The sequence below is a fragment of the Coturnix japonica genome, chromosome 1 (genome assembly GCF_001577835.2).
Source record: "Coturnix japonica isolate 7356 chromosome 1, Coturnix japonica 2.1, whole genome shotgun sequence".
In the NCBI taxonomy this organism is placed as follows: domain Eukaryota; kingdom Metazoa; phylum Chordata; class Aves; order Galliformes; family Phasianidae; genus Coturnix; species Coturnix japonica.
This window is the reverse complement of record NC_029516.1, coordinates 139,066,465-139,081,781: the sequence shown is the minus strand read 5'-3', so window position 1 is coordinate 139,081,781 and position 15,317 is coordinate 139,066,465. Positions and strand designations below refer to the sequence as shown.

Here is a 15,317-nt window from a genome sequence, read left to right as displayed (position 1 = left end):
GTTTTAATTTGAATCCTGAAGGGTTGTGGTCCTATGATTCTTGGTCAGAATCATATCACAGAATCATAGAATGGCCTAGGTTGAAAAGGACCATAATGATCATACGGTTTCAAGCCCCCTTCTATGTGCAGGGTCAGCAACCACCAGTCCTGGCTGCCCAGAGCCACATCCAGCCTGGCCTTGAATGCCTCCAGAGATGGGGCATCCACAGCCTTTTTGGGCAACCTGTTCCAGTGCATCACCACCCTCTGTGTGAAAAACTTCCCTGTCTCAGTTTAAAACCATTCCCCCTTGTCCTATCACTATCCACCCATGTAAACAGCCATTCCCCCTACTGTTTATACACTCTCTTCAAGTACTGGAAAGCTGCAATGCAGTCTCCCTGGAGCCTTCTCCAAGCAAAACAAGCCCAGTTCCCTCAACCTTTCCTCACAGGAGAGCTACTCCAGCCCTCTGATCATCTTTGTGGCCCTCCTCCGGACCAACCCCAAGAGCTCCACATCCTTACTGTACTGGGGGCCTCAGGCCTGGACAGAGTACTGCAGATGGGGCCTCAAAAGAGCTTTCTTGAATCACCTCTTTGTCTCATATGTGCCTTAACATAGCTTCTAGGAGGATCTTGTCCATGCTCTTCCCAGGCACAGAGGTGAGTATTCATAGCTAACAGTACTACGTGGAGTACTGAAAACCCTTGCAACAAATAGATTACAATCTCGGATTGGGATAATTTCAAGGATTTGGGAAAACAGAAGAACATAACACAATAAAATACCTAACGGTAGCCTTGTATTCCCATATAGTAGCAAGACTGAAGACAACTACAAATTTGAAATGTTTTCACATGCAGCTCTTATTTCTGCAGCAGATTCCCCCATCTTTATGCTGAAGTTCCTACTCCTGACTTCACTGTAGCCATTCAAGTCTTTCAGCTAGAGAAAACAACCCTTCAGCAGGCACGTTCCTCTTGAGGAATGCTCATGGTGCCTGCAAACAAGGCCAGCTAATCCATGTGCCAACTGAAATTTTCACGTTCAGCCCTGTCTTCACGGGGCTCCAAATGACACTAACACCACGCACTGAATCTGAGCTAGAAACATGTCACATTCACCTGCTTATCAAATAGAACTGAAAGGTATTTTGACATTTTAATAGCAACAGCACCAGAAGGAACAAGAAACTTCAAGACTATAATTTTTGTGACAGAGTAGCATCAAGAGACTGCCGTATTTGAAAGCAAGGTAATATTTAAAGCAGTACAAAAACCCTGAGACGTGCTACAGACCTGTAAAACAATATCACCTTCCAGCAGCTGGTAACCTTTATTGGGAAACAGTGAACAGTTCTGGCAGAATGACTACTGGAAATGATTCCTGACTTAAGAGAAGGGTCCTCAGGACAGAGACTCAAGCTGCTGACTGAGTGGTGTTGTGAAATCAATCTAATGTAACTGTTCCTGGGATAAAAGCATGAAGCAGATCCTGCACAGCTTAGTGCAGATTCTTGTTGCCACACAATAGCAGCCCTTGAGGAGCAAGGATGCACTGAATTTATGCAAGCTGCTCTCTGTAACACAGCTGGAGGGCCCACATAGCAACAGAATGCTCAAGTGCATTAAGATAATTCAGCAGCAGGACACTGTGGAGCTTGTCCTTAATTCCCACAGAACTGGCCAGCAGAGGGTTAAAACAAAGTAGCTTCATTAAAACAAAGCAGACTTGAATACCTTAAAAATGATGGAAAGAAGAACTTTCGGTCAAGTCGGATGACCCCAAGTTTAAACCTTACACTTGACATGCTTGCAGTCAGTAATCTAAGCCAAATGAGAGCCATTATATGGATGTGAGCACACTTCAAAATGTTACCTAAAAAGACTGAAATACGTGGCATAGCAATAAGCATTACACCGGTGCATTTTAACCTTATTAGGTATACGAGGCTGTGTGGGCACACACAAGCTGTCTTATGACTATCACTTTCAAATTCCCATACAGCAACATCAAAAATTAGCAAGGGTATGACATGAAATAAAACAACTGAAATGTGGAACAGTGGATGAGCACACAGAAACAAAATACTTGGTTACATAGAGAAGCACCAAGTGTATTAATTCGGCACTTTGGGTTGGTCTCCACATTTCTCACACCCCAACTGTGTTAATGTGTATTTTAAGGACAACTGCAGATTGAACAGAAGAGAAAAAGAAATATAAGCAACAAAACTCATATAGATGGACTGATATGCTCTTTGTTGTTGGATTTTTTTCCCTACATCTTCTGTGGTGATTTTTAAGAAAGAAGGTCACAGTGGAGGAAATGCATTCATTTTGCAAACTTCATGCCACCACACTGAACTGCAGGTATTATTTTTAGATCTTCCTTGCACTATACAGAGATGGAATCTGAGACGCGAGGAGGCATCATGCCAGGATGTAAACCCTCTCCTTCTGAGCTGGCTTTAGTCATGTTGCCTTGCACCCACTCGGCTCTCTGCCTCAGGTCAGCATATTTCCCTAGTGCTCATTCTCCTCAGTGCTAAATCTGAGCACATGCACACATTCGCCACGCACCAGCCGCGTGTGCTTCATAGAGTGATGATATGGTTTAGGTTGGAAGGGACCTCAAAGATCATACAGCTCCAACCCCCTGCCGCAAACAGGGCTGCCAACCACTAAATCAGGCTGCTCACGGCCCCATCCAACCTGCAGATGGTTTACAAAAAAAGAAGATCCTATTTACAAACTGCTCGGCAGTCCTGCTGCACAGAAAATTAAGCGACTCCCATTGAGTATAAGCACAATGTTAGACCTGAAGTATTTTCTACAGAAGACACGTTGTTTAGACATCTTCTTTACAAAACCCAAAATCCTGTACATGAGCCTAAATCAAATGCTACAGAAAGAGCAGCATATTTCCTGAAAGCTCAACTAAAGATCCTAAAGAATTTGCAAACATCTGAAATTACTTTCTTCTGCTGCTTATTTCAGTTTTGTTTTTTCTTGTTTTTCTTAGTGCAACTCCAAGGCTTGCAAGGTAACCTGTGTCCCAAACTGCCTAAATTGCCACGGAAGTACCATAATATTGACTGCAGTCCGATAATTATTTCCACTGCCAAGTGCAGAAGTGTTCTGCACTCACAGCACTGTCTCTTTCTAATCTGTGTGCTATCAAGAATTAATTTCTCTATCTTACATTACCATGCCCATAATTTTTCATGCTATGACAGAGCAGAGCAGACAGGAATCACTGAGCTTTTGGGGCAATGCAGTCCCCCCAGTACACATCAACTTCATATACCAAACTTCAGCACAGAGCACAGCCAGAACTTGTGTGCTTCTTTGTTTCTACACTTCTAGAAGAGTGGTCCTAAAGAAAGCAACTTGTTTCTCTCTGGCAAACACAGCCCTATTAGTATGTGCTACCCTACTTCTATTTTTCTTTGCAAGTTCCAGCATAATTTGATTTCCAGTTTTAAGAATAATTCAGGCAAAGCAAGAAACAAGCCATGAGAAGGCATATCTAAATGTTTCAATGAGTTACAACATCATGCATCCCAGTCTTTCACTGCTTTGTGTCTGAATATTTACTCTGGTTTAGGAATACCCAAGAACCCACAGACCACTGGCTGCTCACAACATTCACCGGATACTGCTTTTCCTATTTAAAATGAATACAACAGGAAACCCATATCAAAGTCACAGAGTACATGAAGTATATTTAACATCAGCATCCTAAAAAAATAAATATTTATTAGTCTCGCTAGAGAAAACAAAACTGTGAGCAGTCTGGAAGCCAGTCATTGCTATGCCCCAGAGGATAATATTCTTACTTACCACAACATGTTTTTAGATACATCACAGATCTCTAAACAGCACTGAGCAGATCTACACGTTCTTGCCAAGAGTATTAATGAATTAAAACATAACCCTGGTCATTTTAACTGAGCAGATAAGCTGTTATGGCTTATCAGTGTGCAAAAAATGAACTATGTGACTGATACTCACTGTAACTAAAAGGGGCAACAGCAGAGGGAAAACCATGATGACAAGAATGGGAGTAGGGAAAAATACAAGCTTGTATGGTACTAGCCGATATATTTTGCCTGCCTTATTCAAGCTGGAGAGAACTGCAATGCATCCAGGTATCTGCTTATTAATGGGACACCTTTCAGGGGCTCTGAACAGAAAAACACAATTTAAGCTGAATTTTACATGTATTTACTATACATAATCTGCACTGTCTGAACAGTCTTCATGGTATGAAAGCTTTTGAAACAAACCTCAGGTTTTTATTTGGTTGACTTAAGAAACTAAAGACAAGTATAAGAACAGAAGAGACATGTTATGTACTGCAGCTGAAGTCAACAAACACCACCACACTTCAGGAGGGACAGAAGACCCCAGAGCACTACTCTGCTGCATGATTCTTCTCTGTGCAGGGAGAACCCTCAGAGAACAGAGGAATCCCACCAGCACCACCATTCCAGAGAACAGAGCAGTTAACAGGAGCCTTAAATCCTTGCGGCCATTTCACTCCTAAGAGAGATGGCTTTAAGTAGGCCTCACTTCAAACAGCAGGACATCAGCTTCACTTCAGGCAATACAGTAGAGGGGAGGGAGCACAGCTTCAGATGCCAGTAGATGGTAAAGCACAACCGTGCTCTAAAGGTATACTGACTGGGTTTTTCAAGCCCTGAAAGCATGCGAAGACTAAAAAGCTTAGACTATGATTTGGGCTAAAACGAGCCCTTGGGGATGTCTGCAAGTCTTTTGGTTTGTTTGGTGCCTTATTTGTTTGTTTAACATTGTTTTCCCTGTAGCCCTAAATATACTACTAGAACTAATCCCTGATGGTACAAACAGGCTTACCTCTGACAAATGCTGAGAGGAAGATTGAATTACCAGACTACTCTCAGACTGACAGGACAACCATGTATGTTTGTTTGCCCGCCTCACTGATCTACCAGTTGTCACCTAATTAAAACACCTGGAAAGGGGAAACAAGTTCACCAATTAACATTCATATGCAAAAGCAATGTACATTCCCTGGTAACCACAACAAGTCACATACTTTGTGCAGCCTCTATGCAACCACCTCTGCATTTCAAACTTTCCTTCGTAACACTCCTTACTCCTTACTTACTCCTACACTTCCAAGACTTCCTCAGAGCAGATACAGTTGTTTATTACCTGATCATATGGTTTCTTACTGACACTCTGATTTATTTGGAAGGCACATTATTATATTCAGTCTGGATGCATCCATTTGTGCCCCAAAAATAAAGCATGGTATTACAGCCTTTACAGAACAGAGTATCACAGAACCTGTTTAAGATTTATGTTACATCACTTTACTGCCTTCATTTTGTTGTCCAGCTGCCCACAATCACTGTATTATTTATGACTTCTACAAGAGATCCAACAGGTCTGGTCCTTGTACCCAGTGATCTCCTTGTGGTCTCTAAGAATGCCCCAGAACACTGCAGTGTTCTGCCAGTGGAGGTAGACAATGCCATAATTTATAGAAGAGACAGACGATACGAGTCATTAAACAGACAAACTCTTCTTTCTCCCCCACCCCCTTCTCTGAATTTGAAAGAGTATGGTAAAACCACAAAACCAGAACCAGGTGGCAAAGGACAGACAGCTGGCGCCATGAGGGGCCTAAACCAGCACTGCTAAAAGTCCTATGACCCAAAGCCTAGACAGCATAGACAGCAGCCTCCATGCCTGGCCTCTGAAATTCATCTGAGCTCACCTCACTGCCTCAGAGACACTCATGATGCTCAGAGAGATCTGAGTTAACTGGGAAAATGAGTGGAAGAGATGCAAAGTAGGGTAGACTGTACACATCAAAAGCAATACCAACCTCTAAGAAAAAGCAGAGATGGGAAGCACTCAGTCATGCTACCATTATGCAATGGCTGATGGAAATCAAGACTTTTTTTCTTCAGTATTCACTTTCATAAGCACTAACTTTGGTCTGAGAAACCAGCCTAGAAATCAGATTCTCCCTATTATCAACATACACATAATCTAGCCAAACTTTCTAGCAACTATTTTTCTATTTAATTATTTTTGAAATTTGAGAAACAGAATTGAAAAACACAGAAGCGACCTGAGAAAAGAAAGTTTGATCTGGTGTACATAGAAGCTGCTTTCCTTAAAACAGCCTTGCTTTCTGATCAGTATGTTGCCTGCAGCCACTCTCAGTGAGCTTACATCATTTCATATATTTATCATTCTAGATTTTATTTTTTCCCCATCTGAAAATGCAGTCCCCGGTAATATTCCTTCTGTTCCCAAATAATTGGGTGGTTTTCAGGAAGTGCAAAAAGAAAAATAAATGAATTAGATATATGAATTCAGTAGGTAAAAGAGCGCCCAAAATCATTTCTTTTTGATAAACATTAATTGGAGAAATGGCTACACAGCAACACACAGAAACAATGAACAAATTCGGATTTATTATTCCTTCAATTTGAGACTTAACAGAAAATTATCACGGACAATTTTTTTTTTTTTTCGCCAGAACTGGAAATTACAGATAACTGCGTGAGCCTAAAATGAAACGTACTTCATTAAGGAAAAAAAAAAAAAAAAGCTGATTCTGATGTTCAGGAAAACAAAAATGAAACCTTAAGCTCTCAGCTTTCAGTTCCATTTCCTAAACCCTGTCAGATATTTTTAAACCAAAGCAATGACAGTAAGACTTTGCATCCAAGCCTTTGTAACCCATGTAGGCCAGAGATAATAAGGCTGCTAGTAGAACAATTCTGCATTCATTGCAAGTCTTCAGCATCCATTTTGTTTTGAGCCACAGCTTGTCAGTTTCTCCACTGATGGATGAAATTCTAACCCACACAATCTTAGAAAACATTTTGTTTTGATCTCTCCAAATCTTGTTTTCGTGATAAGACTGGGAAATCAAGACTTACCTCTTTCTTTTGCAGTCCAAATATGCTCAAGTCTATCTAACCAAGCCACGCATCTCTCTCATTTCCTTCAAAGCTCATTTTTTTCCTCACCATGTTTGTTATTCCTATTCTAAACAACTGATCCGATGACTTAACCTGTGCAACATTCATTAATATTAATTGAAACAATGCTCTACATATGTACTTGAATATTCCAAGAAGGAGCATGGGATGAATCCATGCAAACAAGTCACATGAAAATTAATGCACAGATCAAATCTGAATAGGAAGTTCACTAACTTTCTTAAAATGTTTCTAACTTACACTTTCTAATCATGAGCCTTACAGGCTGTGACTTTATTATAGCATAGAAGCCTCCTTCAGATGATGAAAACTAAAGGTTTTGTCCTGATGTCTTGTTTTTCACAACAATCTGCCCTATGGCCTTGTGTTGCTGAAATGTATCTCACAGACAATTAATGCTCAACTGTGATAGACAAACCATTCTGACTGACCCCGTGCAGTGACTACACAGCATGGATCTGGGCTACAAGCAGGCTGCCTTCTGCTCTTATCTCTAGCCCTCTGCCTCTCCAGCTCCTACCACAGCTTTACTTGGTCAGCAAAATGCTCCACTACTTCTGCTTTGGCTTGAGACAGCCTCGTCCCACTAACTCATGGCTACAGCAGAACACCACAGCCACGTTCAACTATACCGTGGTTCAAGCAATAGAGCAGTATTCTTCCAAGGCCAGCTCAGACAGGTCCTGAAACCCCACAGCAGTATACACAGATCACTGTTTATAAAGTGTCTACAAGAAACACAAAATGCACCAAATAAGTTGTTGCTTAAATGGAGGAAGCACAGTTATGCATCCTCACCGATAAGGATCAGTTACAGTATTATTAAATATGAGATGCAAGTTGAAGTTAAAAAATAAAAGAACAACAGCTTGTTAGAAGGGCTCATGTATTAAGAAGAAAGGGTAACAACTGGAAAAGTAAAGGAAAAAAAGGGTAAAGGCAGATCAGTCCCTTGCCTCCTCCCAGAGATCAGGGAACTGAAGGCAACTGTCAAACCATATCAGTCTGTTTTATGTAAGAAATTTGGTGGTCCATGGTAAAAAATCATTGTGTGATTGGTAGAGAATGCTACTCAGAAAGGCTTTTCTTGGTGGCTGACAGTAGGGTCTGCCTGCTCTACTTAGAAACTAACTTCTGCTTTACAACAACAACCAAAAAAACCCAATCTGTTCCTGTGGTTGTGAAGAAAATCTGCCAGATTTAAAAAGAGACAATGCTGTCATCTAAGTCTACAGACAGACTCTGTACATCCTACGTAATTCTCAAATGACAGCAGCGCAGAACAAACATCTCTGGCTGCTGCTCAGAAGCTGCTTGCCAGCACTAAGCCAGACAGCCACCCTCATCCACTTCAGCTGGCTGCTACTTTCAGAAGTTATCAGGAGCAGCAAACACTGCAGTAAGTCCAGAGGAAAAGAATAAAAAACTTTTGTTCCCACTCCAGACAGTCAAAGAGCTCCAGGAGCTTTCCCTCCCCTTGGAGTCAAAGGATAAAAGAAAGGGACCCTCTACCAAAAGTATCACAGCATTCACCCCCCCACCCCTACCCCCGCCCCCCAGCAAAAGAATCTTAGCATTCACCTCCATACAGACAGCTGAGCTCTGGTCTGATGCCAAGGTACTGCTCCAAAACAGGAACCCATCTACTGACTCCTGCTTTTCTGCTCTACCCACAAGTTGCTGGTTTTCAAACAAGAACACAAGCAAGTAACCACCTCATGGCAATATTTTCTGCAGTCAAGGCAAATAACATTAAAAGATGCTGTCTTCCTACCTGATGTTATCAAAGCACATACTTCATTGGCTTTTGATTGATCATCTACTTTGGAAACGTGCAGGAATTGGAAAGATGTATTGGCTTCCTTTGTGAATAACAGCTCATTTCACAGTAACAGTGAATGCACATGCACCTTAGACATGGTGGAACATATCTGGTGGGCAAAGCAATGGGCTCAAAGCCAAAATTTCCACCACGCTGCATCCTGAATTACTTTACTAGCGTTATTATGTTGGAAGCCAGTTGTTACCTTCTTACTTCGATGGCTTCATCCACCAATGAAAATGATGGGTAGCCATCTTCTAACTGAAGACCTCAGTGTGCTCCCAAACCACCACACCATGGTTCAAGGGATGTGTTCAGAAGCCAAACCAGCAAATCCCCTGTTTACTGTGCTGGCACAAGGACAAAGCCAGAAGGAAGGGATGAGCAGATGAGGGGAGGAGGGCAAGACCCCTTCTCTTGGCAGCAGTGCTGACTGAAAGAAACCATGGCACGAGATCGAAAACAAAGTCACCTTATAATAACAGATATGAAAAGTAATTTCTAAACTAATATGCACCATGAAGCTCATAACCACAATGGATCAGAAGCACGCACTTCTGAGAAAGTGCATACACATAAAAAGATCTTGAAAACATGCAAGAACAACACCAGTTTTATAATAAATGAGCTCCACAAGAAGATCTTCGGAGCCAGCAACTTGCAACCTGGCTTCATCCACTCAGAACTGAGGATGTGCAGAAACCCAGAGCAGAGGACTGCACAGACTGAGCCAACCAAGCCTTTCCAGCTGGTAACATAACTTAGCAAGGAAATACATTTCTGTATTATTTCCTTTTTGGTACCTGAAAAAAAAAGTCTAATAGAAACCCATGACTTGCATTGCTGGCTGTGCACCTACTACCCTTGTTGGGGCTTGTCTATCTAGGAGCCTGTGCCAAGAAACCCTTGTGTGAGGGCCACCTATTCTTTATTAATGGTTAAAAGGTTAAAAAAAAAAACATATTGCAGATAAGACTATGCAGTCAGAACAAGAGAGGAACTTACGAAAGGAAATGGATTCAGAATAATACCTTCCTTCAGTAGGAAGTTTTTACCTATAGTATCAATTTGCATTAATACTATGCACATAGGGACATTCTCCTCACGGAACAAAGACATACAGATAAATGGTTTAATCAAAAAGAGCATCTCAAGTGTAAACGCAACCGTGAGAAATACTACATGCAAGAGTAATTTACAGCCAGCACCTCACAGCACAAGGTTGTCCCACGTCACGGCACCAGACCAGAGCTATCCAGTAAATAACGCTCAATCCAACGCATCCTGCCAGCAGGTCTTGGTTTCTTCAGTCCGTATGGTCACCCTCATACAGTGACATCTTGGCTGCACACTTGCCAGCCATCATGCCTCTGTTCCACGCTCCTTCTGCGTGCTCCCTCCTGATCCCTTCTCCTGGCAGAGCTCAGCAGGGCTGCAGCTGCCAACAAGCCTCTGCTTGGGATGCCTCCTGTCCTGCCCCAGAGGACAGCTCAACCCACAGCTACGTACACAATCTAAATCCCTCCAACGTAACAAGCTCTGGCAGTTGTCATTGCTCAAGTCAAAATTAATACACTAAAAGCTTTTGGCAAGTCCTCTACGTGGTTTTGGTAAACTGCAGTATTTCTAATTGCATGTGTTTTTCATAGAATGGTTTGGATTGGAGAGGCCTTCATCTAGTTCCAACCCCTTGCCATGGGCAGGGCTGCCACTCAGCAGGTGAGGCCGCAGGGCCCCATCCGATCTGGCATAGGGCACCTCCAGAAATGGGGCACCCACTGCTTCTCTGGGCAGCCTGTGCCACTGCCTCACCACCTTCATAACGAAGAACTTCTTCCTTACACCTAATCTAAATGTGCTCTCTGTTAGTTTAAGGTCATTACCATTGTCCTATCTCTATACCCCATCCATATCATCCTTGTTTTCCTCCACTTTTTAAGTTGTTTTTTTTTTTTTCTTGTCACATACTTCTTCGTCTCTGAAAAAACAGGGGAAGGTGTCTCGCCTTACTCAGACCAAATATTGTTGTCCTAAGGCCTTTGCTGTCACCATACTAAACCAATGGCTGAACCTGCCTGTCACACCTCCAGACGGAGCGGTGAGGAGCTGTTCCTGCACATGTGATGCGTGAGCCAAAGCCCGTTCAAGAGGCAGAAAAAGAGCCCTACTGTTCGTTTTTTTTTCCCAGCTGGCACTTTCCCAGCACTGCCTCCACCCATACCCAGGGCTGCCGGAGTGTGCCTGAGCACGGCCAGGTGTCCTTAGCATGACCCTCCGGGCCCCGAAAGAACAAGCTTCCGCATCACCGGAGCTCAGCACCAGCCGACTGCCCAGCTCCCGTGCCAGGCTGCGGTGGGGAAAACACGAACTGCCCACCAAGGGTCGGGCTGAACCCCGTGCACGGGACGGGGGTCTCTCGTCACCCCGCGGCCCCAGGCACTGCCCCCGCCCCGCAGCCCCACTCGCCTGGTTGGGGTCGGTGGCCCGGAAGACGTGGCAGGCCATGGGGGAGTCGGGGTTGTCGGGCTGCGCCTTGATCAGGTAGGCGAAGTAGGTGAGGTCGTGGCTGTTGTGGATGAAGCGGGCGATGTGCTGCGCCTTGTGCTCGAAGATGAAGACGGCGGGTGCGGGGCTGGCGGGCCGCCCGGGGCCGGGGCTGGCGGGGCCGGCGGGCACGCAGCGCAGCGTGGGCGATCCGAGCAGCAGCAGCACCTCGCGGGCCGGCACGCCGCCGCCCAGCGCCCCGCCGGGCTCCTGCCGCTGCCCGCGCCGCCGGATCTCGGCCATCAGCCAGGGCAGCATGGGCAGCGTGGTGCGCCGGTCCAGGCACGCCGAGCCCACGTACCACAGCCTGAAGCGCTTCTCCCCAGGCGGCGGCGGCGCTTCGGGCTGCTGCTCCAGCGGATGGGAGAGCGGCTCTCCCTCCACCGGCTTCTCCATGGCGGACACCGCGGTGGAGGCGCGGCCGCGGGGCCTGCGCTCAGCCGGGCGGCGGAGCCGGGACTGCCGCTAAGGGCGCATTCAGCAGCACTCCACTCCAGTTCAACCCCACTGCAGCTCTGCACCGCACCGCCTTCTCCAGCGGGGTCAGCCCGCGGGGCGGGGAAGGACGGCGGAGTCGCCCGCCCACTCCGAGCCGCCCCGGGGAGGAGCGCCGAAGCTACGCCCTGAGCGGGCAGCGGGGCACGGCAGGGGGCGAAGCGGGCGAATGCTCCTGGTCCAGCAGGTGCGGCCCGGTCTGAGCGTTCGCCTCGTCCGCAGCGCTGGAGAGGGGAGAAGGAACGCCTCGGGAGGAAGGGCACGGGGAGGGGGAAGGAGGTGGGGAGGCTGCAGGGGTTGTGTCCGGTGCCGCTTGCAAAAGCTCTGCACTTCTGTATAATTATATTTTATATTATATTACATTTTCAAGGCCAGGTTGGATGAGATTCTGGGCAGCCTGATGCCGTGAGTGGCAGCTCTGTCTATGGCAACGCCTGAAGTGGGCTCTGGGGAATCAGAGCTTGTTGGGCCCTGGGTGCTAGGCAGGGGGGTTGAAACTACATGATCCTTGAGGTCCCTTCCAACCCGGGTCATTCTGTGATTCTGTGTGTGATTCTGTGCCTTCTTTCTGCTTCTAAGAGGCCCTAGGGCATCTGGAGCTGCATCCCAGGGTCTCTGAGTTTCACTGGCTTCTAGAATCTGAATCGTAGTGTCAGGAGGGATCCTTAGCTGCTTTTCCCACACCTCTGTATGAAACACTGCTCATCACACCAGGACTCTGTGTGTACCTCACTTACTGATGAGTTACGGAGGTGTGGCTTAGGGGCATGGTGGCGATGGGTTTTGATGGTTGGACTAGATAATCTTAGAGATCCTTTCCAACTTAAGGGATCCTATGATTCTTTGTTGGCCCACAACATCAGAGGTGGGCGTTGATGGTATGTCAGTAGTGGCTGAGCCTACCCACCAATATTCTATTACATGTTGTTGCTATGCAATAGACGGCAGCAGAAGAGCAGTCTGACAGAATGGTTTCTGACATGGGAGTGCGTATGGAGCAAAGGTGTGTCACTGAATTCTTTCATGTGGAAAAAATGGCACCCACTGACATCCACTGATGCTTACTGAATGCTTATGGAGACCAGACAGTGGATGTGAGCACTGTGAGACAGTGGGTGGTGTGGGTCAGCTGTGGCAGCAGTGACAGTGGGTCACCTCCAGTGGTTCATATTTTTACAGGACTGGTGAAAATGCATAGATAATGGTAGTGACTTTTTGAAAAATAGTGTTTGTAGCTGGGAATCTGCTTTATCAAATAGTGTTATTGTGCTCTTTGTATCTGTTGTAGTTTACATGGAAATAAATAGGGGGCATTACTTTCAGAGTGGCCTAAATAGTAACTGGACTCCCACTGGGCAGAGCTTTTCCAGATGGACAGCATCCAAACCCAACATGTAGTCACCTGGTTTATTGCTTATCCTTGTGCTCACATGGGCAACAACAGCTGCAGTAACTCCCAGCAGTGTGGTGCCATGGCAAGCCTTAAGTTTGTCTGGCTGCTCTCTGAAACAAGCCTGGAGCTGGGGCTCATGTGTGCAGTCAGAGCCTGCATGCTGGGCATGGGGGCAGAGGAGCTGGGATTGTTCAGTCTGGAGAAGGCTCAGGGGAGACCTTATTGCTTTCTACAACTACTTGAAGGGAGGTTGTTGTGAGATGGGGGTCAACCTCTTCTCTCATGTAACAGCGATAGGACTAGAGGGAATGGCTTCAAGCTGTGCCAGGGGAGATTCAGACTGGACATTAGGAAACACTACTTCTCTGAAAGAGTGGTCAGGCACTGGAATGGGCTGCCCAGGGAGGTGGTGGAGTCACTGACCCTGGAGGTGTTCAAGGAATGTTTGGACGTTGTGTTGAGGGTCATGGTTTATTGAGAACTATTGGTGATTGGGTTAATGGTTGGACTGGATGAACTTGTCTTTTCCAACTTTGGTGATTCTGTGATTCTGGGACACATCAATTCCAATTCCCCACCATGCGCAGGGCTGCCACCCACCAGCTCAGGCTGCCCAGGTCCCCATCCAGCCTGGTCTTGAACATGTCCAGGGCTGGGGCACCCACAGCTTCTCTAGGCAGAAACATACGCTTGTTTTAGAACAGGGCAGCTAAAAGCAAATTAGGGTAGACTGGGCATCACCCGTAACATTTTCTTACAAGGGTACAAAATAAAGCAATTGCTTTATTGGTATTTTCATGCACATTTTCTGTTTTGCAGTAGATACTATAACTGGGGTATTCAGAACAGATACCCCCTATTTTTTTGTATCACAAACCTACCTGTTTTTAAAATATGTTCTCCATCACACCTGTAATTATCATTCAGCCCTTAACTTAGAATGTGCAGGAGGCTCTGTGCTTCCCATGAGGCAGTTGCAGAGCAGTTACTACAGCCCCAGCATTAAGGTGTTTAGGAGCACACACCATGCTCCAGTGGCACATCTGGAGAAGACCCATTTACTCACTGGTACATGTTTAATCCAGCAACAAACTGCTCGCTTCCTGCTTGCTCAGCTCCACGAGCTGCCCCAAATGCAAGTGACAGTGCTTGCACTGCCACCGCTGCCGGCACTAAAGAAATAGAGAGAGAAGCATGGGGTGAGGAGGGCAGTAGGACTGCTGCTCCTTTGGGGAGCAGTGGGTCAGTGAGTCAGCCCAAGCGTGAGCCTGCAATGCAGGCAGGTGCTTGAGCACAGTGACAAATCTAAACTACCAGAGATGTGAACCTAACACTGGATTTGCGCTAAAGCTGCAGAGAAACCCCCTCAGGCACTGTAGTGCAAGTATTTTACATGGCATTTCTATCTTTTGTAAAACACTGAAAGTATTTTATGATTTCTGTTTTAAGAAGGAAAACTGTGAGGAACCAAATGTGGCAAATAAAGTTCTTAAATTGTCACCAATATACCAGTTACGTTGAGCTCTTTGGTTTCTCCTTCACTTGGGCGATTTGATATCTGGGTATTTTGATCTATCTAATTTACTTTTATTAACAAATCCTTTATACAAATTCCTTTGAAGACTAAAAGAATCCCTATAAACTCGATCACTCATACTTTTAACTACCTTCAAAACACAGTTCTCAGATGTTATTCCAAACAGTTGTCATACTTTCTTCTTGTTTCAGTGTTTGTATCTTTTTCTGAACTAATTCTTCATAGTAATCCCATTAGCCATCCATTATCCACTTACTCTGTCGTTTCTTTCTTACCCTTCAGTCTGGCCATGTCTTTATCCTCCATCTTGCCAATAGTGTTTCATGGGAAACTCTGCCCTCTGGTTACATAACTTTGGTTCTTGAAGCTATTCCCTTTTTCTCACTTCAGTCATAAGATTTCATGCACCATGAAATAAAGCTCTGTAATTAATGTTATGTTTATCACAGCATTCCTTTGCATATCAGCAAGGCTTTTCACCTTTTATGCTCATCATGTAATTTCTCCCTTAGTGTTTAAAATCATAATGG

At 45.2% G+C, this 15,317-nt stretch overlaps 1 protein-coding gene across 3 annotated transcripts in view; it reads right to left on the bottom strand.

Moving 5' to 3' along the window:
* The window catches only part of TBC1D4 (TBC1 domain family member 4), a 101,604-nt gene extending 89,708 nt beyond the window's left edge, over positions 1 to 11,896 (bottom strand). For 2 of the 3 annotated variants that reach the window (XM_015851631.2, XM_015851632.2), the window contains exon 1: positions 11,285 to 11,896. In XM_015851631.2, coding sequence (XP_015707117.1) covers positions 11,285 to 11,758 — 474 coding nt within the window. In that variant the 5' untranslated portion in view covers positions 11,759 to 11,896. The remainder of the gene's footprint in view (positions 1 to 11,284) is intronic. The other variant, XM_015851634.2, reaches the window with a different exon arrangement.
* Positions 11,897 to 15,317: the final 3,421 nt, after the last annotated feature.